Here is a 25,790-nt window from a genome sequence, read left to right as displayed (position 1 = left end):
TAACATATAATACACACTTTTCTCACTTGCTTTTTTTTTTACTTAGTATAGTTTAGGGATCGTTTTATAATTGTATATTCATCGTGTAACAAACTATCATTTATTTTACCAGTCCCATATGGATAGACATTTGGGTTGTTTTTTTACATTTGCCATATTAAGTAGATTCTAACAAATAGCTTGGTGCATGTTTCTCTTTGCTTTTCTTTTTTGCCAGTATATCTTTAGGATAGATTCCTAGAAGTAATATTGCCAAATCAAAAGTAAGTCCATATATAATTTTTCTATACGTTGCCAAATTCCTTTCTATAGTGGTTGTGGCACTATTTTGTATTTCTACCAAAAATGTACAAGAATGCCTTTTTCCCCACAGCCTCTCAAACAAAGTATATTGTCAAACTTTGGGATTTTTGCCAATTTGAGGGTGGAAAATGGTATCTTGCTGTGGTTTAAATTTGCATTTTTCTTATTTTGAGAAGAGGTGAGCATCTTTTCATTGCCTTAGAGCATTTTGAATTTCTTTTTCAGTGAATTACCTGTTCATGTCTCTAGTTCAACTTTTCTATAGGGTTGTGGTATTTATTGTGGTAAAAAAAACACATAATATAAAATTTACCATCTTTATCGTTTTTTTTCTGAGTGTATAAGATGAACATGTAATTTTCAGCTCAGGCATTCAGCTATCAGGACTATTTACTGTAGCTTTTAACTGATAATAATAATTGTACATATTTATGAGGTACATAGTGATGTTTCAATACCTATAATGTATACTAATCACATCAGGGTAATTGGCAGATCCATCATCTCAAACATCATTTCTTTGTGTTGGGAAAATTCAATATCCTTCTTCTAGCTATCTAAAACTACATAATATTTTATTGTTAACTATAGTCATCCTACAGTGGTATAGAACACTAATATGTATTCCTCCTACCTAGCTATAATTTTGTGTCACTTAATAAATCTCTCCCTTTCCCCTATGCTTCCCAGCCTCTAATATCCTCTGTTCTACGTTTTACTTCTTTGAGATCAGCTTTTTCTGGCTTCCACATGTAAATGAGAACATGCAATGTTTAACTTTCTCTTGGCTTATTTCACTTAACATAATGTCTTGCAGTTTCATTCATTTATCCAAAGGAAAATCAATACATCAGAGACATTTTCACCCACATATTTATTGCAGCACTACTCACAGTAGCTGAGATATGGAATCAGTCTAGGCATCCAACAACAAATGAATGAATAAGGAAAATGTGGTATCTATACACAATGGAATACTATTCAGCCATAAAAAGGAATGAAATCCTGTCATTTGCAGCAACACGAGTAGAACTGGAAGACACTGTATTAAGTGAAATAAACCATCTTAATCATTTTAAGTGTACAGTTCAGTAGTGTTAAGTATATTCATATTGTTATGCAATGGATTTCTAGAACTTTTTCATCTTGCTGCAACACTAAAGCCGTATACCCACTAAACACTAATTCCTCCTCCCCACTCCTCCTAGCCCTTGGTAAATGCCTTTCTACTTTCTGTTTCTATTTTTTGACTGCTTTAGATACTTCATATGAGTGGAATCATATTATTATTATTTCAAAGACAGGGTCTTTATCCTTTTATGACTGCTCACTTAGCCTAATATCCTCAAGGTTTATCCATGTTGTAGCATCCTGTCACATGCTACAACATGGATATACCTTGAGAATATTAGGATATTAATACCACATAACATTCCATTGTATGTATATACCACATTTTCTTTATTCACTTGTCTAACAGTAGATATGTGGGATGCGTCTAGCTCTTGGCAAATATAAATAATGCTGAGATGAATGTGGGTATGTAAATATTTTCTCAGAATCTCACTTTGAATTCTTATGGATATATACTCAGAAGTGGGATTGCTGAATCATATAGTAGTAATTCTACTTTAAAGTTTTTGAGAACTCTTTTTACTGCTTTCCATAATGGCTGCACCATTTTACATTTCCACCAACAGTGCACAAGGGTTACCCACAATTTCTCCACATCCTTGTCAATGCAGTATTTTTCTGATCTTTTAATACTGCCCACCTTGAATGATGGCTATGAAGTGATATCTTCTTCTTATTATTATTTCAAAGACAGGGTCTCCCTATGTTCCCTAGGCTGGTCTCAAACTCCTGAGCTCAAAGGATTTTCCCACCTCATCCTCCCAAAGTGCTGGGATTAGAGGTGTGAGCCACGACACCCAGCCTCATTATGGTTTTGATTTGCATTTCCCTAGTAATTAGTGATGTTGAGCATCTTTTCAAGTGTGTATTGGCCATCTGTAAATCTTCTTTGAAGAAATGTCTATTCAAGTCCTTTGGTCATTTTTTAAACAGGTTATTTGAGGTTGGGGGGATTTTTATTAAGTTGTAGAAATTCATTATATATTCTGGATATTAGCCCCATATCAGACATATGTTTTGCAATTATTTTCCCCCATTCCATATGTTGCCTTTTCACTCTGTGGATTGTTTTCTTTGAAATGCAGAAGTTTTCATGTTTGATGTCATCCCATTTGTCTATTTTTAATTTTTTTTGTTGCCTGTGTTTTATTGTCATGTCCAAGAAATCATTGCTAAATCCAATCTTCTGAAGCTGTTGCCCTATAGTTTCTTCCTGTAGGAGTTTAATAGTTTTAGGTCTTACTTTTAGGTCTTCAATTTATTTTGAGTTAATTTTTGTATATGGTCTAAAACAAGGATCCAACTTCATTCTTTTGCACGTAGATATCCGATTTTCCCCGCCCTATTTGTTGAAGAGACTGTCCTTTCCCCCTTATGTAGTCTTGGCACCCCTGATGAAAATTATTCGCCAACATATGCAAGGGTGTATTTCTGGGTTCTCTACTCTGTTCCATTGGTCTATATATCTATCTTCATATCAGAACCTTGTACTCTTAATTGCTGTTACTTTGTAGTATGTTTTAAAATCAAGAAGTGTGGGACATCCAACTTCAATTTTCTTTTTCAAGTTTGTTTTCACTATTAATATTCCATATGAATTTCAGGAATTTTTTTCTATTTCTGCAAAAATGCTATTGAGATTTTGACAGGGATTGCATTGAATCTATAGATCACTTTGGCTAGTATGGACATTTTAACAATATTAAGTCTTCCAATTCACAAGCACAGGATATCTTTCCATTTATTTGTATATTCTTCAATTTTTTTTAGTAAAGTTTTATAGTTTCCACTATACAAGTTTTTCACCTTCTTGGTTAAGTTTATTTCTAAGTATTTATCTTTTCAATGCTACAGTATATGGGAATGTTTCCTTAATTTACTTTCAGATCAGTCATCGTTAATTATAGAAATGCAACTGATTTTTGAGTGCTGATCTTGTATTCTGAAACTGCTGAATTCCTTTATTAATTCCAATGACTTTTGTGTCGAATTCTTAGTGTTTGGTACATAAAAGATTATGCCATCTGTGAACAGAGGCGCTTTTCCTTCTTCTATTCTGATTTGTATGCTTTTTAGTTCTTTTTCTCTTGTTATTTCTCTGTCTGAAACTTCCAGCACTATGTTCAATTATAGTAGCAAGAGTGGGCATCTTTGCCTTGTTCCTAATCTTAGAGGAAAAGCATTCAGTCTTTCCCATTGAGTATGATGTCAGCTGTGGGATATTCATATATGACTTTTATTATGTTAAGGTAGTTTCCTGCTATTCTTAGTTTGTTTAATGTTTTTATCATGAAAGGGTGTTGAATTTTGTCAAATGTTTTTCCTGCATCCATTGAGATGATCATGTGGTTTTTGTCCTTCATTTTGTTAATGTGATGTATTACATTGATTGATTTTTGTATGTTGAACTATTTTTGAATTCCAGGTATAAATTCCACTTGTCTGTGGTCTATGATCCATTTAATGTGCTATTGAACTTGGTTTGTTTCTATTTTATATCAATATTCATCAGAACTATTGGTCTGTACTTTTCTTTTCTTGTTATGTCTTTGCCTGGTTTTGGTATCAAAGTAATGCTGGCCTCAGAATAGTTGGGAATGTTTTCTCTTTTTAGAGTCTTTGCAAGAGTTCAAGAAAAACAGGTGTTAATTCTTCTTTAAATGTTTGGTAGAATTCTCCAGTGGATCCATCTGGTCTTGGGCTTTTCTTTGTTAGGGGGTTTTTGATTACTGTTTAAGTCTTTTCACTAGTTTTAGGTCTTTTCAGATTTTTATTTTGTCATGATTCAGTCTTAGTAGGTTGTATGTTTATAGAAAGCTATCCATTTCTTCTAGGTTATATAATTTGTTGGTGTATAATTGTTCCTCTATAATCCTTTTTATTTCTGTGACATCATTTGTAGTGTCTCCTTTAATTTTTAATTTTAATTATTTGAGTCTTTCCTCTATTTTTCTTAGTCTAGATAAGGGTTTGTTAATTTTTTAAATCTTTCCAAAAATCAACATGCTTTCATTGAGTTTTTTCTATTGTTTTCCATTCTCTATTTTGTTTATCTCTGCTCTAATCTTTATTATTTCCTTCTTTCTTCTGACTTTGTGTTGTTTGTTCTTCTTTCTCTAGTTCCTTGAGGTGTAAGGTTAAGTTATTGATTTGAGATCATTCTTCTTTATTAATGTAAACATTTGCCATTATAAACTTTCCTCTTAGTATTTACCACTCTTGCTGCATCTCATAAGTTTTGGTATAGTGTGTTTTTGTTTTAATCTGTGTCCAGATATTTTCTAAATTCCCTTGTGATTGCTTCTTTGTCCTATTTGTTAAAAGTAGGTTGTTCTGTTGTTCATTTCTCGTCATTTTTTAGAGCATTATATTTTGGGAGTGTTAACACTTTGTCCATGACAAAAGCTGCAAATATTATTCCCTATTTATCATACATATTTTTAACTTACTTCTTGGTTATTTTTTATGCACAGGTTTTTCCACGTGTTTGTTTTGTCTTTCATTGGGGTTTATGTTTGTAATAAAATTCATCAATATTCTCCCTTATTGCTTCTAAATTTTGAGTCATGGTCAAAAGTTTTACTCACTTTCAGGTTATGAAAGAATTAATCCACATTTTCTTTTCGTATTCATTTTATTGCCTCTTTTCTTTACCTCTCTGACCCCTTCATAAATTATATTAGAATATCTTTTAAGAATAAACCCAACTGTATCTTTTTTTCATACTATTACCAACTTATCCTAACCTTACTTATTAAAAAGTCTGTTTTTCAAACTGATTTTGGATGCCATCTTCATTGCGTACTTTCGCTTGCACTTCTGGAGTTTCTATTCTGTTCCATTGTTAAGTCTCTCTATTCATCTTGTTTAACTCAGACCTTAATTCATAACATATTTTTCTTTTCCTGCTATTTCTCTATACAGCTACTACCAATAGTAATGCAATGAGTTACATTTTTAAAAATGAAGCACATTCACCAATGTTATTTTATTTTTATCATATACCTACAATGTAGGTGGGAAGGGCACCTTTTGCAGGCTAGACTCTGGATGCTTTGCCTCTGCTCCTGTAGCACTCTGAACACATCTTTACCATTTTATTTACCACATATGTTGAAATTTCTATTTATAAACACAATTAGAAATTCCTGTGTCTTATAAATACTTGAATATGGTAAGTGTTCAATCAGTGTTTGTTATTGTTAAGCTGAGCACAGAAACTGAGACATAATTAAATGACTCACTCAAGATGTCACAGAAAAGAGCTGAAGTGGAACCAGAACCCAAGCCTTATTTTTCTTAGGCTGGAGCTCATTCTATTACACCACATACTGAGGCAGTGAAGCACTGAAAATATTATACACAGAAGCCTCTGCCCTGTTTCTGAGAGCGCTGCAGCCTGTGGACCACACTTAGCAGTACATGTCCTCCTGGTAGTCTATAGAATGGGGTCAATATGCAAAAAGTCCCCAATAGCAAAAAAAGAAGAAAATGTAAAGTATAAGATTTTTCCTAAAAACCACTTTGGCACTTTCTCAAGTGTCTAATTATCAAATAATTTGGGGTTTTGTGAATATACACACACATATGCACACATATGTATACATATATTCATAAATACTATTTTTGGATTCAAAGTTTCTAAATAACTGTTCAGCATCCATTCATTTGCTTCTTAATCTACTATTTGAATATATATTCATCTGAATCAAGAAATACAATTCTCTTTCAACTAATACAGATCTATGTAATCAACTCAGTTTACTGCCAGCCTATTGCAGTCCATATATTACATATTTTAACATGTGATAAGGTAACCTGTTTTTGGATGTTAACAAGATAAAACTTTATTAGCTACAGCAACAATTAGCATAGAAAATGTTCTCGAGTGCCTGACTTTACACAAGCCTCTATAAAATGAATATCTGAGGATTGTGCTTTGTTTTGCTTGTTTTGTTTACTATTTCTAAGCTCACCCAACTATGATGAAGTAAAACTCTGTCTTTCCTTTAGTGAAGTATATAATCCTTACTTTGGCTTCTTTTTCTGATGACTAAATTGGAAATTCCTCAAAGCTGTAATTCAAAGCCATAGGTGACCTTAAAGAAATGATTTTTTTATATGCTACCTTTTATTTTAAGGTAACTTTTCAAATGTGGACCATGCATTTCATTATGTTTAGCTGTCAAGCACGGCATTCATTTGCATTTCTTCCCACTGCTATAATTTTGAGAACTGGCAGGTGACCAAAGAAGAAAAAATGTGCATCTACCATCTAGAGTGCAATGTAGGCTTTTTTAAAATTATAATTAAGTAGCATAGATATTCATGATTAGATCAAGGTCAGAAGAGTAGAACATTACAGCCAAGGACTTAAAGGTACGAAGAATAGGAAAACTGCTTTCTAAAAGTTTTTTTAAAAAAATAGTAATAACTACAATCTTTAAGTTTTGCAATAAAACACTTAAAATAGCTCATCTGTTTTATTTTAAAATGTGCACGCCTGGTGTGTTTGCCATGCACATTTAAACCAGAGCTTGAAGTCTCAGTTGAATTTTTCATTTCAGTATTTTCGTCAACTTCCCATTTCTGCTCCTGGTACAGAAAATCAATTTGAGAACTGTAATGATAATGGACTTTTTTAAAGGCTCAGCCTACATGACACCGAAAATTATTTGCATAGAAGGCGTGAGTTTTCTATTAAGTCTAATGGATTAATCCAAGGAAGTGGTATGATGTTTAGATGTAAATGTTTTCAACAGGTATCCATCCTAACATTCAGTGGTAACTACAGTATCATGGGACAAGGGCCACTCCCTTTGGGTAGACAGATTATTGTATAGTTCCTTTTCTTGGACTCTCTTGCTGACTTACTGGGTCTCTCTCAGTCCAGTTGATTGACTTAGGTTTATTACTTCACCACTTTCTTTCCCTCTTACAACTCATCTAGCACATTGTCTACCTCTTCTCAGTCTCCTTAACCAACCTTTCTCCTGTGATAATTTCCTAACTGATGTGCAGCCCTAGGAGTCATTCCAGGGACCCTGAATCTTCTCTTCCTGCCCTCTTTCCTTAACTAATCTCTGGACTCATGGCTTTTAATGCCATCTAATACACCAAACACTCAGTGTTATATTGACCTCTCTCCTGACCTTGGAAAGCATATATTCTACTTGCTATTTGACATGTTGACTTGGTTATCTAATAATTCCTCAAACTTAATTTGAACAAAACACAACTCCTGATTCAGCTAACTACAGACTGGCTTCTTGTTTTCTCCCTCTCAATAAAGTCACCAACACCCAGTTGTTTAAGGGGAAAAGTGTAGACATCTTCAAATTTTCTCACTTCTTCACCCCTTTCCCACATCAGAAAATTTTATTGATTGTTCAAAAACCATCCCATTCTCTTCATATCTCTTCATGGCTACTACCGTACTAGTCTGGGTCACCACTGTCTCTTGCCTGTTCCCCAGGTCCCTAAAATTCATTATCCATGCAGCTACCAGGGTTCCAGGGTAACTATTTGAAAATATACATCATAAGACCTCCCTAGTCTACTTAAAACTTCTTAATGGTTTTCTATAATATTGTAGATAAACGTCAAGTTCCTTACTTTGACCTATATGATCGGACCCCCCTGACAACCTCCTAGACCTCATCTCCCCGCAATCTTTCCTCTAACTGAGCTCCTGCCTTAATGGCCTTTATGATTTCTGAACCCCTCCTGGCTAATTTCTACTTCATGATAAGCCTGGCATATGTTTCCTAGGTCTCTTTGCCTATTTCTAGTCATTTAATCCTCAGTTCATATGTCAACTCTCTAGGAGGTCTCCTCTACCCCACAATGGGTCTCTATCGTATCAGCCCACTGTGTTTTCATCATAGAACTTGCCTAGTATTTTCCTGCTTTTAGGGTCTCCCCCACCACAAAGAAGAATCAGGAGTTTGTAGGTACTGTTCACTGCTATATTTTCAGGGTCCAAAACATTTTCCTGACTCCTAGTAGATTCTCAGTAAATATATGGAATAAATCAATGATTGTAATGACATTTATTTGGCATCAATTATATGCCCTTGCCATGTTAGCTAGAGTTTTAGACCTCATTCCTATATTATCATTTCTTGTTTCTTGACCATTTTGTTTTTGTTGCTTCATATCACTATATCTGATACAATTTTATTTGTTTAAACAAGTTCATTTTTCAAAGTACATATTCAACTGAAGTCAGTGCTACACAAAGCATGGTCCATGGAGCAGTGCTGGTCTCTGAACTGTTTGTTGCCAGTATGCAACAAAATAAACACAGACACTAAGAGAAAACATATAGAAATATTTATGGACAGTGACATCTTATGTCTGTTGAATCTAATAATAAAAATATCAGGGCTTATATTTTCTATGTCTTTATTTTATGTTTAGATATTTCATTTTTATTGGATTTCACAAATGAATTGACCATGATAGTTGAGAAATTTTTTTAAAAACTCATTTTTAACACAGGTTGAGAAGCACTAATCTGAACTACCACTACCTCTCATTAGAAATAAAATGATGGCAATATTTAATTGTTTAATAAGATTGCAGGTATCAATTTATCATGTATTAGAAGCAGATCCAAGTTTATCTTGCAACAAATAGTGATTGTTTATACAAAAAAAAGGGTTGGTGAGTTTAAAATATATTATATTTAATACAAATACCTGAATTTTAAAAATTGGGGGGAAACTGGGGAAAATATCTTTGGAAATAATCTTTCATCCTGCAAGTACTTATCATTTAATAATAAAACCTATCTGAAAGCATAAAGTAATTTGGATCAGTGTTCATAATAACTCTACTATCTACACAGCACCACTTTGCAAGAGTTTAGCAGAGAACAGGTTGATGAGTAATAGAGACAAGATTGTAAGGAAATGTCAGGAAGTTAAGCCACCCAGCCCAGGCTTGTTCAAATTCAGTCTCCAGACTGTTCATCAACACATTCTCAGTTCTCATCTTACTTAAACCTTAAGTAAACTAATTGAAATAGCTAGAAAAGTCTCATAATAGAGCAGTTCATTCTCTAATAATAAAGAGCAGTCCCTATTACTTCTTTCTTAAGAGAAACAAATCTTGGCCTCTCACAGGGGCTTCTGTCTTCTTGGCCTTACCAGTACCTGGGCCTTCATCTACTTCAGGTAACAGTGACAAAGAAGAGGCAAAAGTGACCATAGATATAAGCCTATCTCCTGTTAGCAAGTACTCCAACATACTCCCAGATGAACTAAACATACTTCACAAAGGCCACCAAAGAGCCACAGCTGTAATCATTCTTGGTCACTACCAATTTGGGCTGGATTTGATTCAGTGACTTAGAGGTGAAAGGCTCCATATTCAATTACCAGGCCCCCAGCTTCCTCAATTAATCAAAGGCTGACATAATGGGTCTATTACACTTCTTGAAGAAAAGACCAGATCAAATCAATATAACCATTTTATAGCTATAAAATATATTAATACATATTCTTTATTTAAATATAAAAACCAAGACTCTGTGGCATATAAATGAATTTCATTAGAATGCATTTTATATAGAATTTTATTATAGGAAACTTGAACACAATCAAAATGACTTTCAAACTATACTTTGAGTTTCTATAGCAGCCTTCTTTGGAGAAACACAAACATTTTCACATTTATTATGGCATTTACCTGGCAACAGTAGTTTGGTGTCTACATAATTTCTGGGGGGATTTATCTGGTCAAAGGGAGTGCTATGAAAAATTGTAACCATCATGATAGCACAGCGGAACTGCTGCCTAAACGGGGGTCTCTTATCTGTCATTGTATCAGGAAACCCTAATGGAGTCAAAGAAAAGGTAGGAACTGAAAGATCATAAAAGAAGCAACAATGAGGTTGCAAATCACTAGCAGTAAGTGACTGCTGCCATCTGAAGCAATAAAGCACTTCTGATCGTACAGCAACAGCCATGCAAAACTAGAAGAAACTACTGGAAAAGTCAAAAGCCAACTAATCTAATCTGAACTCTTAATGACACTATCAACATGCACAAAATCATTTAGAGAGTTCATAGTCTAACCTTATTTCTAAATCCAAGGATAAAGTCAAAGCAGAGATTACATTTCCCTTCATCTCCATGTCACAATAAGAAGCCACCCTCTACCTGCCAAGTAAAATGAGGATTATTTATATAATAATTATATGAAAAAATAGTACTAGTTCTTTGTGTTAAGGATGTTAAAGAAAGTTCAGTTTATTGTATTCATTAATGCATTAAAGTTAGAGACTTCTGAGAGATTCTGAAGTCCTTAACTTTGGCATATTATTTTGTCACCTTTCTTTCCCTTTTAATATGTTTTCATTGATCTTACCTTTTACACTTTGGACATCAACTGCTAGGTGCCACCATGGGCTGGTCATCAGGATGCCAGAATCACTGTCAGATGCGTGGTCCTTTGAGTCCAACCCCTTGGGTGCTAAAAACTTTCTCACTTCACTGCCCTGAATCCTTGAATCGTTATCTTTCTGATCGGCATCTTGAAAAACTGGAGAACAATTCCTATATTAATACATAATATCTCCACTTACTTGCAGGTTATTCTGTCCTGACAAGCGTTGGGGTGTTGGTTAGTGCACTGAAAACATGCCACCTGCAGTACTGCCATCTTGGCAGAGACGTGACAAGCCAGTTAGACCATGCCAAAGAAAAAAATGGTGGCTGCTACAGAGAGCTCCATGCAGAAGACACAATATTTTTCCTCACCCTTCTCCCTCTCTTCATTTTTCAGCTCCTATACAGAATGTGCATTATGCAGGTAAGGACAGGCGATGAGCACTACCCCAACAACAGGAAAGTGACTGCATGTCAACAGTGCAAGTCAAGGTGAATTTTCTCCCCAACGAGCGCTTTCCATATACGTTGGCAGGCAGTTATCCCATAGAAGCTTCTCATCATTAAAGGCTCTGATTTCCAGAGCTAAGCGGGGTCAGGCAGACGCATACCTGAGGAGACCGTGGGATGTGTTTCTTTTGTGGAGCTATAAATGTCTGTCAGTAGGTGCACACAGTACTTCAGAGTGCATAGTCGTAAGGCGTAAGAGCAGTGCACGAACATATCAGATCTGTAGGCAATTACCAAACTTCCCTTTAGCCAAAGGTTTTGCCTTCCTCCCTCATTAAACCTTTAGAAAGTGGTACTAACAAGTAGCTAAATTGACTGATTTGAGTACCACCTCCACTGTACTCTTAAATATAAGTACTAATGAGCAAGTGATTCTCTCCCCACCCACTCTATTAATTCCTTGGGGAATTCATTCCTGTGCTGTGAGAAAATCAAGGGAAAATACTAAGTCCAAAGTACGTTTTATAGATATATGTGATTTAAAATTTTTTTTTAATGTGGTTAGAGTTAAAGACTAACTTATTTACTGAGAAAAATAAATGATTACAAAAGTCTTTGAACAAATCTGGGACTTTGTTCATTGCTAACTCCCAACTTGGAATTTAGAAGACTCATGAATGAATCATTGCTAACTCCCAACTTGGAATTTAGAAGACTCATGAATGAGTTACATTTAGAAATCACAGAATAATAGAGCTGCAACAAAATTTAGAGATTAACTTCATAAACTACTTTATTTGTTAAACAGGAACCTTAGGCTCAGAAAAATTAAGTGACTTTCTTTTGGTAGAGGTGAGGCGCCGTAGGTCACAGTTAATAGTAGTGTAAGGGAAGGCGGAATCTGTCCTCTGCCTCTCAGTACAGTGCCTGCCCCTCTAAACCAGGGGTTAGCCATCCACTATCTGAAGGCCAAATCCAGTCCACTATTTTTGTACATCCTGTAAGCTAAGAAGATTTTTACATTTTTATATGTTTGAAAAAAATTTAAAAAAGAATAGTATTTTCTGGCACATGAAAATTATATAAAATTTAGCCCAGTGTGGTGGCTCATACCTGTAATCCCAGCACTTTGGGAGGCCGAGGCAGGCAGATTACCTGAGGTCGGGAATTCGAAACCAGCTTTACCAAAATGGAGAAACCCCGTCTCTACTAAAAATACAAAATTAGTCAGGTGTGGTGGCCATGCCTGTAATCCCAGCTGCTTGGGAGGCTGAGGCTGGAGAATCGCTTGAACCCGGGAGGCAGAGGTTGCAGTGAGCAGAGATCATGCCATTGTACTCCAGCCTGGGCAACAAGAACGAAACTCTATCTCAAAAAAAAAAAAAAGAAAAAGCAAATAAAAATATATAAAATTTAAATTTTAGTGTCCATAAATGAAGTTTTATCAGAACACAGCCATGCTCTTTGTTTTGTCATATCTATGTCTGCTTATGCACAAAAATAGCAGAGTTGAGTAATTGCCACGGAACCCATATGTGGACATATTTACTATCTGGCCCTTTACAGAAAATTTCTTGATCTCTAGACTAAATAATGCATGAAAGCTAGTCTGATTTAGGAGATTCAAACTCCCTCTTGACTCTACAATAGTAGTGGGCACAAAAACAGAATACAGCAGAAATATTACCCATATATGTAAGCATTAATATAATACAACATCTTAGACTGGAGGAACTGATAAACAGTACAAAATTACTACATGGCCCATAGCTAACCTCAAAAGCTTATGTGCAAGTAGCACAGAATACCAGTTCCTTACCTTCATAATGCAATGACACCTGAGATTTCTTTCCATGAAGTTGGACCCTTCTTTGCACACTGTCATATATTTTTTAATTTAACATAAATTACAATAAATTTTGATAAGCTAATTTTTAAGCATATCACCAAATCTAGATGTGCAACTTATTGCAAAGCACAGAAACTAATAGTTATTGATCACCTATTATGTGCCATAGCTTCTAAAGATGGCTTCACAGTATGTAATTTAATCCCCACAGCAAGGCTACATGGCTATTACTCTCCTAAATCTGAGGCTCAGAAACTAAGTTGCAACTTGTTCCCAGTCACCTTGCTAATGTGTGGCAGAGCAACATCCCAACTCAGGATTAGTGTCAAGGGCCATGCTTTATTATCCTCAATATCACTCTTGCATTGGGTTAAAAATCCCTGATACAAACTACACAGATTCAAAAATTATATACAGTAATTTTATGCTAGAAACTTCAAAGAAAATGCTTAGACCATACTTCGCCAGGGAGGCAGAGGAATTTCCAGTAGGATAGGCTGGGATTAGATTTTTGCCCCCAGATGAAATAATCACCAGTACAAAGGCAATCAAAGTACCAAGAATAAAACATCACAGAATTTCATACATATTTTAAATTTAGTAGCCATTATTGACCTTCAGTTGCAAGACATACATCTAAAATATGTTGATATTACGGCTGATGAGGTTGCCATTTGACATTACTGACCAGTCAAAGGTGAGAATGAATCTCTATTGACAGCAATTATTTCTGAATACTCACAGGCTTGGATGAAATAAAAGTATTTAAAATTTTACAGGGCAATGATTTCAGAACTTGAGGCAGAGGCAGAAATGATTTCAAGCTTTCAAGACACTGCAGCCTTTTCTAAAATTAGGCAATATATTAATATTGCTTCACTAAAGATTAATAGTACATTTGCCACATTATTAAGTTAACAGATTTCTGTGTCTGTGATTCATGCCGATAATAACTTTATTCCTATTAACAATAATTCTCATTTGAAATCAGTAACAGAAACTTCCAAGTTGTGCTGGGAGCCTTTCAGTCTTAGAGTTGTTCTGCTGCCAGCACTTTTTGTTAAAACACATCATTCATTTTCCTCCGATGGGGGATCTGTGCTTAATAATTTTATTGAAGTATGGCAGAACTAACTAATGTTCCTTTAACTCTTGCCATCTGTACTCAGCCGAAACAATCCTCGTTTACTATGCTAAGGGTCAAATTAAAGATTGGAAGATAAATGATCACCAGGACACATTGTCTATAGAAAGAATCTCAGTGAAAATGTGGTCTTATCCTGTGTTTGGGCAGTTAACATGGCAATAGGCTCATTTTACAATTGGTGGACTTGGTAACAGCTGTACTGACAACATAACACTGATTCTCCATATATACCCTCTTGAATTGTACAATTGAGTCTATAGAAGGGGTTAGCAAAGGTTTCAAATGAAAAGTTATCATCTGGATATTTGAGCAAGGCTGCTCTCCCAGGATGGTGGTGAAGCAGGGATCCTAATGCAGCTCTTGTACCATAAGAGTTTGGAGGATCCATTCCTCAAGAAGACTTGGTTGACTTTCTATGACACTCAATAGCTTTGTGTACCACTGGGAATTAAAGAAATACTATGCGCTACTAAAGATCATGATGGGCCGGGCGCGGTGGCTCACGCCTGTAATCCCAGCACTTTGAGAGGCTGAGGCAGGCAGATCACGAGGTCAGGAGATCGAGACCATCCCGACTAACACGGTGAAATCTCATCTCTACTAAAAATACAGAAAAATTAGCCATGCGTGGTGGCAGGCACCTGTAGTCTCAGCTACTTGGGAGGCTGAGGCAGGAGAATGGCGTGAACCTGGGAGGTGGAGTTTGCCGTGAGCCGAGATCACACCACTGCATTCCAGCCTGGGCGACAGAGCGAGACTCCATCTCAAAAAAAAAAAAAAAAAAAAAAAAAAAAAAAGAACATCATAAAGCTGATGAAGCTGTAACAAAGCTCATGTACTAGAAAAGTGAAGAGACACCTCTTTCATGTGACATCATCCCTTGGTTCTGATATCACACCTGGTTGCCAAGAGGATTGGAATACACTAAGAGGCTCCAAATTAGTGTAAGTTTTAGTTAGCATTGGGGTTATTTTTAAAATGAAGAAATTCTAACAATACAGCGAGGATTTGGGGTGGAGCACAGGGTTTAAAAAAAAAAGTTGTATCTTTCACTTTATCATGCAAACCTTTTTCATGTCGTTTCCTTTATGGAATTCTAGCATCACGTAATTAGTTTGAAGGGAGGGCAAAGACACAAGAAGGGTTTTTTTTTTTTTCCTCCCTCTGTTACTTAGTTCACATTGGAAACAAGGCCTCTCTAAATAGCCCCCTCAAAGACAGCCTACAGCAATTAACATGTGTCCACATTGGGCCCTTCTTCTTAGGAAAAAGTCATTTCTATATTGCCACCAAACTAGATGCTTTTTAAAGAATCTATTCTAGCCTCATTTTTTTCATCAGGGTAAAAACAGACGTCTTTAGTATTTTTTACTGGTTTTGTATTAGTGTTCATGAAGAAAAGTCATTTTGCTTATCTACAGAATTTAAGTTATTTGGCTTTTTATGTGTCATCTTAAGCACAAAATTGGGGCCATCATTACTTTTCATAGAAAAATTAAGAGAGACTAAATGATGATAGAGTCTTTCATGAGGAATGAGTACTGTTGTCAATAGACTAGACAGAGCTCCTACCACCACAGATGAAGACCCTTTATCAGCTCATAACTGGGAACTTGAAAAACTAGGGAACATCCAGCTCATCCAGCACAGAGAACGTGCAAGAGGGAAGGCCTCTGGTGGACGATGCTTTCTTCAAAGTTAAACAACTGTCTTAATGCATGGATGTTTCCCTCTCGAATACAGATTCCTTCAGGATATTATCTGCAAACTATGAATTCCAACCTGAATTTGGATGGATTTCTTCTGCCAATTGCAGTAATGAATGCCATCAGCAGCCTACCATTACTAATTCTGGCTCCTTTTCTGGAGTATTTCGGCACCTGCCTGTTTCCCTCTAAGAGAGTTGGATCATTTCTGTCAACGTGCATCAGTAAGTACAATTTAACCATTTCATGAGAATCGTTTGAAACTTTTTTAAAACAACGTTCTGCTAAGATCCGAACTAGCTATATGCTCCTGAGTAGTGTCAGATTTTGACAAATTGGAAAACAGGTGAATTTGTGACTGATAACATCCATCTTCTGAAATCTCTAGCCAGACATGTGTCCCATCTTCTTCCCATCCTTTTATGTTTATGTCTCCTCAGAAGACACACCTGATATAAAGATATGGTGAAATTTCCAGCACTAACAAATGACCTATCCTTAAAGTCAGGCAGTCCTTACCCCTTAAGTTTATGTCAAATATGTTTTTAAAAATAAACATAGTTAATTCCAAAAGATCATTTTAATTTCTGAATTGGTAACAAAATTGATTAAGGATTAGTATTGTAAGTTACAGCTTCAATACAGTACTTTATCAAATAGTAAGTGGTATAGAAATAATGCCTTTTAATCATTTTTTAAAGTGAAACAGTTTAGGATATCATTCTCAGAACATAATCAATAGGACATAAAATAAAATTTATCTGATTGAAATGGGAGAGAAGGATGGAAGTCCATTCTGATCATACTCTCCTCTGCCTGTCTTCCTTCGACACCATCAGGGAACAAGAGAACAGTGCAGGTGCAGTAAAACAAGTTTCAATCTAAGAATCAGAGAACTCTGCCATTGAACTGCTCCTGGTGAGTTTGAAAAAGCCACTGAAACTTTCTTGTTTTAGTTTGCTTTTTTTTTTTCATTGAGGGACATACCCTAGATAAATTTTGGATCATTTTGTTCTGTAAAACTTTTGAAATCACTCAGGATGACATCAGTGCCCAGAACGTAGTCCAGACACATAGCAAAAGCTCTATAAATGTTAGCTATTATTATGAGTCATTATGTGCAGGTGACACATTTAATTGTTTGGTGAGCATAAACAGAAAGCAAAGGAAGCTTGAAATTCTTAAGTAATATCATGCAATGGTAACCTAATGTCTTATCCTCTACTTGAGAAACAATTCTATTGAAATAGTCAAGGTCAGGCATATAGAAGATTCTCTTCTCTCAGTTAACCTGTTCTTATTCTTTTTTTTTTTTTTTTTTTTTTGAGACAGAGTCTCGCTCTGTCGCCCAGGCTGGAGTGCAGTGGCGCTATCTCGGCTCACTGCAACCTCCACCTCCCAGGTTCACGCCATTCTCCTTCCTCAGCCTCCCAAGTAGCTGAGACTACAAGCGCCCACCACCACGCCCGGCTAATTTTTTTTTTTGCATTTTTAGTAGAGACAGGGTTTCACTGTGTTAGCCAGGATGGTCTCGATCTCCTGACCTCATGATCCGCCTGCCTCGGCCTCCCAAAGTGCTGGGATTACAGGCGTGAGTCACCACGCCCGGCCAACCTGTTCTTATTCTTAAGAGACTTAGGAGACTATGGCAGAGTCTTCTAGTCACAGATACTTTTTGTTGCTTCTCTGTTTACAGAAGTTACATTTCATTGTGTGTGTTTCCTGTTCTTTATCTACCAGATCACTCAAGATTACATCATGGAGTGGGTTTATTTTTGGTTAGAACTAAAAGTGACTAAACTCACCTTAGTTTATTTTATCATCTTCAATTATAGAGGAGGACTTTAGTACATAAACTTTTGTGATGTTTTTCTTAAGCCAGTAACCCCATCTTTATTTATTGTAATAGGCTTTAGCAAACTATAAATCTTTAGGTTTTGACAATCCTTAAGTCTTAAAAAGTGCTTTTCTGTCTGCCAATGTAGGAATCCAAAAGCCAGCACATATTTGGTGAATGTCCAGGATTAGCAGTAAAATAAAGATAAAAAAGGAAAAGTAAGACATGGTTTGTATATACCTTCAGCAAGTCCATGATTGAAACATAATGCATGCAGGACAAAATAGGAGTAAAATCATACTGTGAAATGCCAAAAATCTCAGCAGTTTTGTACAGTGTCATGAAACATCCCAATCTGAGCTTCCAAATCATGCTTAATTACCACAAATTTTAAAATTTTGGGTACCCTAGAAAAATATTCTATACAACATGGCTAAAATAAATTCTTCCTGAGAATAAGAAATCTTAAATTCACTTTGAAGTTAAGCAACTTTCTTTTGGACAATTCTCTATTCCCGCATATTTGAAATCATATCTATTCCTAAAGGAGAGTATTTTTTTTCTGGATTTAGAAAAGTTAGACAGAGTTATTTAGTATATTGTTTGATGTTGTTAATGAATTAAATATTCCCCTTCAAGATTGGTAACAAGACCTATTGCACAGGAAAAAGGAAAAACTAGACTCACTTCAAAAGAAACTAAGCTACGTTCCAGTGGGTACAGAATACTGATTTCAGTTGTTTCTGAACCCTACTCCATTCATTCATTGATTTGCATACTTGTACGTTTATTTGCATAATGTTTTGCTATGGGAATATAAAAGTGCGATGATATGCGTCTTTTAAACTAGATATTTGCTTCAGTTTTCCATATGCTGGTTATGATTAAGAAAGATTAACAAGTTTTATCAAGACATAAAAGTACCAACCTGGGGTACTTTTTAATACTAATTTACATAATTGAATTAGTCTAATATTAAAGTTACCTTTCACTTTGAACTCAAGTGCCTGAAAATGTGGGTGAAGTATACAGGTATATGAATTATGAATGAACATATATTTGTGAGTTCCTAATTTGAATTTGGGAACCTTCATACACATATTACATTTAATTTCATGATAAATCATCATTTAATAGATCAGGGTCACAAAGATAGTGTCATTTGAACAGGTTTTCTGATTTTAAGGGCATAATATTATTATTATTATTACTATTACTATTCTGCTTAGCAGCTAAACGTAGCTGTTAGATTATAGAAGTTAATGTATTGATATTAGGTTGGCATCCTTATTGATATTTCCAGTTAGCGCTATGAAGTATCTGAAAAACTCCTTTTGTCATCACAATGGGCAGTTACTCCCTATGCTGTCACACACCCTTCCACATTCAGTCATTCTCCTTCCAGGGACTGTCATGTTTAAGGAGGCAGATGGTAAAGTCGATGACAATGCCTAATGTTTCACATGCAAAATCACAGCCCAGACCAAGAGTGAGAGATGGGGAAATCTTACCCAGCTGGTCAAACTAGAAATTTATAAAGAAAAAATAAGCTTACTTTTTAATCTAGCTCATAAACAATGCAATAACAAAGGTGTTTCTGATTCAAGATGCAACATTCCTGAGTTCATCACCTATGGAGGTCAAGAAATATGTCAGGGTCTCCAACTATTAAAAAGAAAAATCTCTAAGTCTTCCAAGACTGTGAAAGGCAAAGACTTCATAGGCTCAGAGTGTTTTATCAAGGGTTGCATTTTCTTAATATCACACTTGTGTGGATTTATCTATTTAAGTCAACCTTAATTCACTAAAAATCCAGAACTAATGATATTGTTGTAATTTATCCTCTGTCATAATTGGGTTTACTTCATTTTATCTTTTTTTTAAGTTCAAAAATGTTTACACTATGAGTATTTCCTTTCCTTAGCATTAATTAAAATCCTGCAGTATGGAGCATTCAGTAGTTAGTGCTGACACACACAAGTATTAATCTGACTAAAATTAGCCTAATTAAGATTGTTATTAAGGCTTACACAAAGCAGAAGTGTACAACACAGTAGGTAGCAATTATCTTGGCTTTTAAATAACATTTAAATTGAAATGTAGATGAAATATATTCACATAACTGCAATACCTTTTTCTTTAAAATAAAAACATGAAAATTCAAGTTCCAGCTAAAAGTCTTTTATGGTATAGTCACAGTCAGTGTAGGTCCCTGTATACATAACCAGTAACTTCAACTAGTTCTAATAATTTGCAGTCATATAAAGTTCTTTTTGTGGTTGAAAACAAAGTGGTTGCTAAGCTAAAAACCAAGTCAAGGATTCAGTTATTTTCATTGCAAGTACAATTATCTCAGGGAAAATTATTTTTTGATATAGCTTTCAAACTGATATATTTTCCCAAGAAACATCATGGTATGTACCCATTGTAAAATACTTGATAGGAGGAACTGTGTAAACACCAAAAGAAGGAAACCATGAATTGTAAACATCTAGCCTGAATAAGTCATTCATTTGGTTGCACATTTGTTTGATATAAGCACTTTAGTGTTCTCAATTCTTAAATGTAACATCAGGTTAGAATTAAATCAGAGGTGAGGTAGATCATCTAATATGTAATCTGAAGCAAATAACTGATGCCTTATAGAGATACATTTGTGTATTTTATCTCTATGTAAATGATTACCTGTTCTACATTCAGAAATAAAACATAAACTGAAGCTGGGTCTTCTGAAATGAATTCCAATGGTCTACAGAGAAACAAAAGATAGAAGGTCATATATATGTATATATACGTATATATACATATACACTTATAACATGTCATGTGTTTTGTATATATTATGTATAAAAACATGCCACAAATAGGGGAAAACAATAAAAATAAAACAATATGTCACCCTAAAAAGTGAGTGACAAATATCTTCCCCAAAGGCAGCAGATACATAAGACAATAAAATTATAGCTGTCTTTATGAGAGTAGTTCATGAACACTGAATGATATATTCACACTGAGCAAATTTCCTATCCTGGGAATTTGCCAAAATCATGGATCCAAGGGGAATTTCTCAAGGACTCAACAGAATTTCATACTTAAGGTTGTGAGCTTACATATCAGAAACTCAAACATCACACTACACATAGAAACCCATAGTTTTCTCAGCAAATAAATTTACACCTAAAGAATCTTATACCAATACCTAAAGAATCTTAACACGTCCACTTTTTTAATATAAGTTCAGCTTCATTATGAAATCACAAGTGCAACCCTAATGTTTCAATAAACTCGGAATGTCTTTCATTTCATTGTAGACTAATTTGGAAAATTATTACATGGTTCAATAATAGCATAAATTATAAGAACTTCAAGACTCTTGTGGACTTGTCTGCAACCACACAGGCAGTATTAAAACACACATTATTTATCTGAATATAATATCTCCTATGCAACCATTGTGCTTTATCTTGTAAGTACAGATCTGCTAGAGGTTTAAAATGTGTGCATTCTGATACACTGCACTCTGCTTTGGGTGTGTTATTATCTCATACAAGTTAAGAATTAAAAATGGAGTGGATTAAATTTAGGTTGGAATCAAAGTTTGCTTTAAATTTTAAGAAAGTTAGTTTTCATTGGCACCAGAGTGCAGTAGCAAATAAGAAGCAAACATAGATCCTTAAATACGCTAAAATATGCTTTGCCCTAAAATACCTAGGTAAATGAGTGCTATGGTTTGTATGTTTTTGTTCCCTCCAAAATTCATGTTGAAATGTATCCCCAATACAACAGTATTGGGAGGTGTTGGTTTTGGGAGGTGAGTGAGTCATCAGTGTTCCATTGTCATAAATGGGATTAGGTGCTCTTATAAAAGGTCTCGATAGAGTTCATTCCATTTGCTCTTCTACCTTCTGCCATGTGGAACGTGCCATCTTGGAAGCAGAAAGCAGCCCTCCCCAGACAACCAAGCCTACCAGCACCTTGTCCTTGAATTTTCCAGCTTTTAGAACTGTGAGAAAAGAAATTTCTGTTCTTTATAAATTACTCAGTTTCAGACTTTTTTTGAATAACAGCACAAGCAAACTAAGACAATAAACTAAATATATGTGCTTTGCTTGAAATTTTCTGGAGAAGAGTCTTTCATTGGATTTTGCTAGATCAGGCCTGATAGTGTTGTATGCATGAGGATTGCTTCTCATAGTTTAATTTGTGTAAGAATCATCTAGAGACCTAGTTTAAATGCAGATTCTGAGTCACTGGTTCTGGAGCAGAGCCTGAGATTCTGCATGTCTAACAAGCTCCCAGGTGATACCTACGCTACTGGTCAGGGAGCACACTTTCAGTATCAAAGACAAAGAAAGTGGCCCAAAAGACTGCTCTTTCAAGTTTCATGCATGTGTATAGGCAGCAGCGGCCCAGATAAAATGCCACAATTTCTCACTAGGCCAGAACGAAAGTTCAGTAACAGGCAATAAAAGCTGATGACTAAACCAGGGGTTAGCCAATCACTACAGCTCATGGGCCAAATCTGGCCCACCGTCTGTTTTTGTATGACCTGCATGGTAAGAATAGTTTACACAGATGAACATTTGCCACTGATTTGATAACAGAAAACACCTTTGAACCCCAATTAAGTGAAATTGCATCGCCCTTCCAAAAGAAATAATTTTAAATTTTATCAATTTAAAAAATCATAGAAATTTATTTTCTCTCTTGTTACATAAGTACCTACTTATCCTCAATTTTGTTGTTTTTCTCACAATGTCTGAAATATTTATTACTGGCCTTTTACAGAGAAAAAAAATAGTGACCCTCGTCTAAACTTTTGCTGATAATGCCATAAACTTTCCTTCATAAAATATAAACATTTTTACATAGCACAAGTAACCATCAAAAAAATAAAAGGGCATGATAGTTTTAAAATCTAAATTACCTCAAATTAGTTAGGATAAGGGGTGTCTTAGAAGATACTCACAGAATTCAAATTCTAAAAGGAAACCAAAGAAAGCAACTTAAATTACTGTTGAGAAGTCTAGTGCTTTTCTTTCTTTCTTTTTCTTTTTCTTTCTTTCTTTCTCTTTCTTTTCTTTTTCTTTTTTTCTTTCTTTCTTTTTCTTTCTTTCTTCCTCTCTCTCTCTTTCTTTTTTTTCTTTTTTAGACAGAGTCTAGCTCTGTAGCTCAGGCTAAAGTGCACTGGCGCAATTTTGGCTCACTGCAAACTCCACCTCCTTGGTTCAAGCAATTCTTGTGCCTCAGCCTCCCGAGTAGCTGGGATTACAGTTATGTGCCACCACACCCAGCTAATTTTGGTATTTTTGGTAGAGATGGGGTTTTGTTATGTTGCCCAGGCTGGTCTTGAACTCCTGGCCTCAAGTGATCCTCCCACCTCGGCCTCCCAAAGTGCTGGGTTTACAGCTACAAGCTGCTGCACCTGGCCAGAAGTCCATTGCTTTTCTGATGCTCATCCTTGTGTTACAATCTCTTTTTCTAAAAGGAAAGCTCTTCTCTCTTTTCATGCTATTCTAAAATTTCATGTTATTGTACCTTGGTAAAGGTCGTTTTCAACCATTGTACTTTTGACCCAGGTGGGCTCTTTCAATTAGAAAAATTTTATTTTTTTACAAAAGTTTCCTTTCTTCCATTTTCTTTGTATTTCCTTTTAAACTCCTATTGATCAGATGTTGGACCTTCCTAAAATAACTCAATAAGTCTCAATATTTTTTCTTCAAATGTTTATAAGTGTGTTTGTTTGATTTTTATCATTATTGTCTTTTTTGCTTTGTTGTTTCTCTATATTTTTGGAAATTTCTTTGACTTCATCCTGCAAATTTTCTGCTGAGTTTTGTATTTCAGCAGTCATATTTGGTTTCTAAGATTTCCTATTATTCTTTTTTCATAGCTACCTATTATTGATTGCATTAACTACAGATTACCCCCACTTGGTTTTTGCTTGTCGCCTTGTTTTTCACATGGGAAGCTTTTCTCAAATGTCTGGTGATCTTTGGATATCTATTCTTATAGACTGTAAAATAATAGTATTAGTGAGGATGATATGACTTTGTACATAAGTGAGACTTGTTTTCCTATAGAATCATTTGGCAAGGAACCAGTCATATTATTATGAGGCTCTCCCCCCAGTTATTATATGCAGCAATCTTTTAATGGAATTATTCAGCTTATTAAGAGAAGATTTCTTCAGCCTCCTGCTTTGAGGCATACTTCCTAGTGCTGAAAGTGAGGTGTGGCTGTGTGCAGATAGGAATGGAGGATGTCTCATCATTCAAAATCCTAGTTTTTACCCATTTTTCATTTTCAGCCTCAGCCTTCTCTGAATTCAAAGTCACACCTATTTAAATTCTGCAAAGTAATCTCCAGTCTCTTACCGGAGGAGGAGATGGAACACATACTCACCTTGTTTCGTGGGGATAGAATTGGAGACTTGACAATTTCACTGTTCAGAGCACAGACTTTCAACCAGTCCTTGCAGTTTTCCTTCTGAGTCTTACCCCATCTTCTGAAATACCTGGTGCCTTCAAGTCATGAGCTTCTAAATGATTCCTCAGGGGATTAGGAGGATTAGTGTCACACTTTTTCAGTCTCTCACTCAGCTGTCAGTTTAGATTGTAGCTCTCTCATTTATTTTTCTAAATCAGTTATCACTTCTCTTTCCAATTTCTAAATTTTTTTTCAACTTTTTTCCACCATTGTTTTCTCTTTCTCTGGCTTTTTACCTTTTCCAAATTTCTTTGCCATCATTTAACTAGAATCATGAGAAAGAAAAATAAAATTGTGTGGTCAATCAGCCACCTTAACTGGAAGTCCCTAAACTGCTCTAGATATTAGAATGTAGATAAAAATCTTCTTTTAGTGGAATAGGATCTTAAAAGTATTCTAAATCTGCATAGTTCTTTCCAACTTTCTTTTCCAACTTGCAAAGAATTTGCACCATTATGCATTATCTAATACCAAATTTCGTACAAAAGATACTTGAGAATTTTTAAGGTAAAGTGACCGGCCAACAGTGGAGACTATTTAATTAGAAAAATACTTGGCCATTATCTAGGTCCTAAACTTTGAAGAACATAATTATGTGAAGTTTTTTTGTCTTTTTTTTTTTTTTTTTTTTTTTTTTTTTTTTGAGATGGAGTCTCGCTCTGTAGCCCAGGCTGGAGTGCAGTGGCACGATCTGGGCTCACTACAAGCTCTGCCTCCCGGGTTCATGTCATTCTCCTGCCTCAGCCTCCCGAGTAGCTGGGACTACAGGCGCCCACCACCACGCCTGGCTATTTTTTTTTTTTTTTTTTTTTTTTTGTATTTTTAGTAGAGACGGGGTTTCACCGTGTTAGCCAGGATGGTCTCGATCTCCTGACCTCGTGATCCACCTGCCTTGGCCTCCCAAAGGGCTGGGATTACAGGCATGAGCCACCACACCTGGCCTTGTCTTTTTTAAGAATTAAAAAATAAAAAAATACTCAAGTGCCTTATTCTCTTGGTGTAAATATTTAAAACTTCATCTAAATTTTGTAAACAAATTGAATAATTTAACATCATTCTAATTGTTTACTGTAATGTTAAAAGCAAAGCCTATGGGACAAGTATTAAATTGTGCTTCTATTGTCTGGGATAGTTCAGCTCTTGCACTATTAGGACAAAAAAAAAAGCTCAGTAAAATAAGCTGCAAACCTCAGCAACCAGCTCTAATTTTACCGTAGACTCTATCTTTAGTTTAAACTCATCAACAGTGGGTTGTTGAAACTTACCTCTCTATCCTCTCAATTTCATTCCCATCTACTCATTCTCGCCAAGTGACTAGCCTCCCTAAGTTGCAAGAATAAGATTATATGGTAAATATATCCTCAAATTCACTTTTCTATTTGTCAATATTCCCCATATTCTAAACATTCTATACATTTCTTTTCCTTTAGAGGATAACTTTTTTCTTTCCTTTCTGGGATTAAACTTGGGCCCCTAATCC

General features: G+C 35.4%; 2 protein-coding genes across 2 annotated transcripts in view; one reads left to right on the top strand and one right to left on the bottom strand.

Moving 5' to 3' along the window:
- The window catches only part of DERA (deoxyribose-phosphate aldolase), a 358,665-nt gene that overhangs the window by 9,709 nt on the left and 323,166 nt on the right, over window positions 1-25,790 (bottom strand). The window lies entirely within an intron of this gene.
- The window catches only part of SLC15A5 (solute carrier family 15 member 5), an 89,166-nt gene that overhangs the window by 21,938 nt on the left and 41,438 nt on the right, over window positions 1-25,790 (top strand). Inside the window, exons 4-5 of the mRNA XM_063712047.1 lie at window positions 11,036-11,256; window positions 16,022-16,208. Coding sequence (XP_063568117.1) covers window positions 11,036-11,256; window positions 16,022-16,208 — 408 coding nt within the window. The remainder of the gene's footprint in view (window positions 1-11,035; window positions 11,257-16,021; window positions 16,209-25,790) is intronic.

The sequence above is a fragment of the Pongo abelii genome, chromosome 10, assembly GCF_028885655.2.
Source record: "Pongo abelii isolate AG06213 chromosome 10, NHGRI_mPonAbe1-v2.0_pri, whole genome shotgun sequence".
Lineage (NCBI taxonomy): Eukaryota > Metazoa > Chordata > Mammalia > Primates > Hominidae > Pongo > Pongo abelii.
This window is presented reverse-complemented; position numbering and strand designations above follow the sequence as displayed.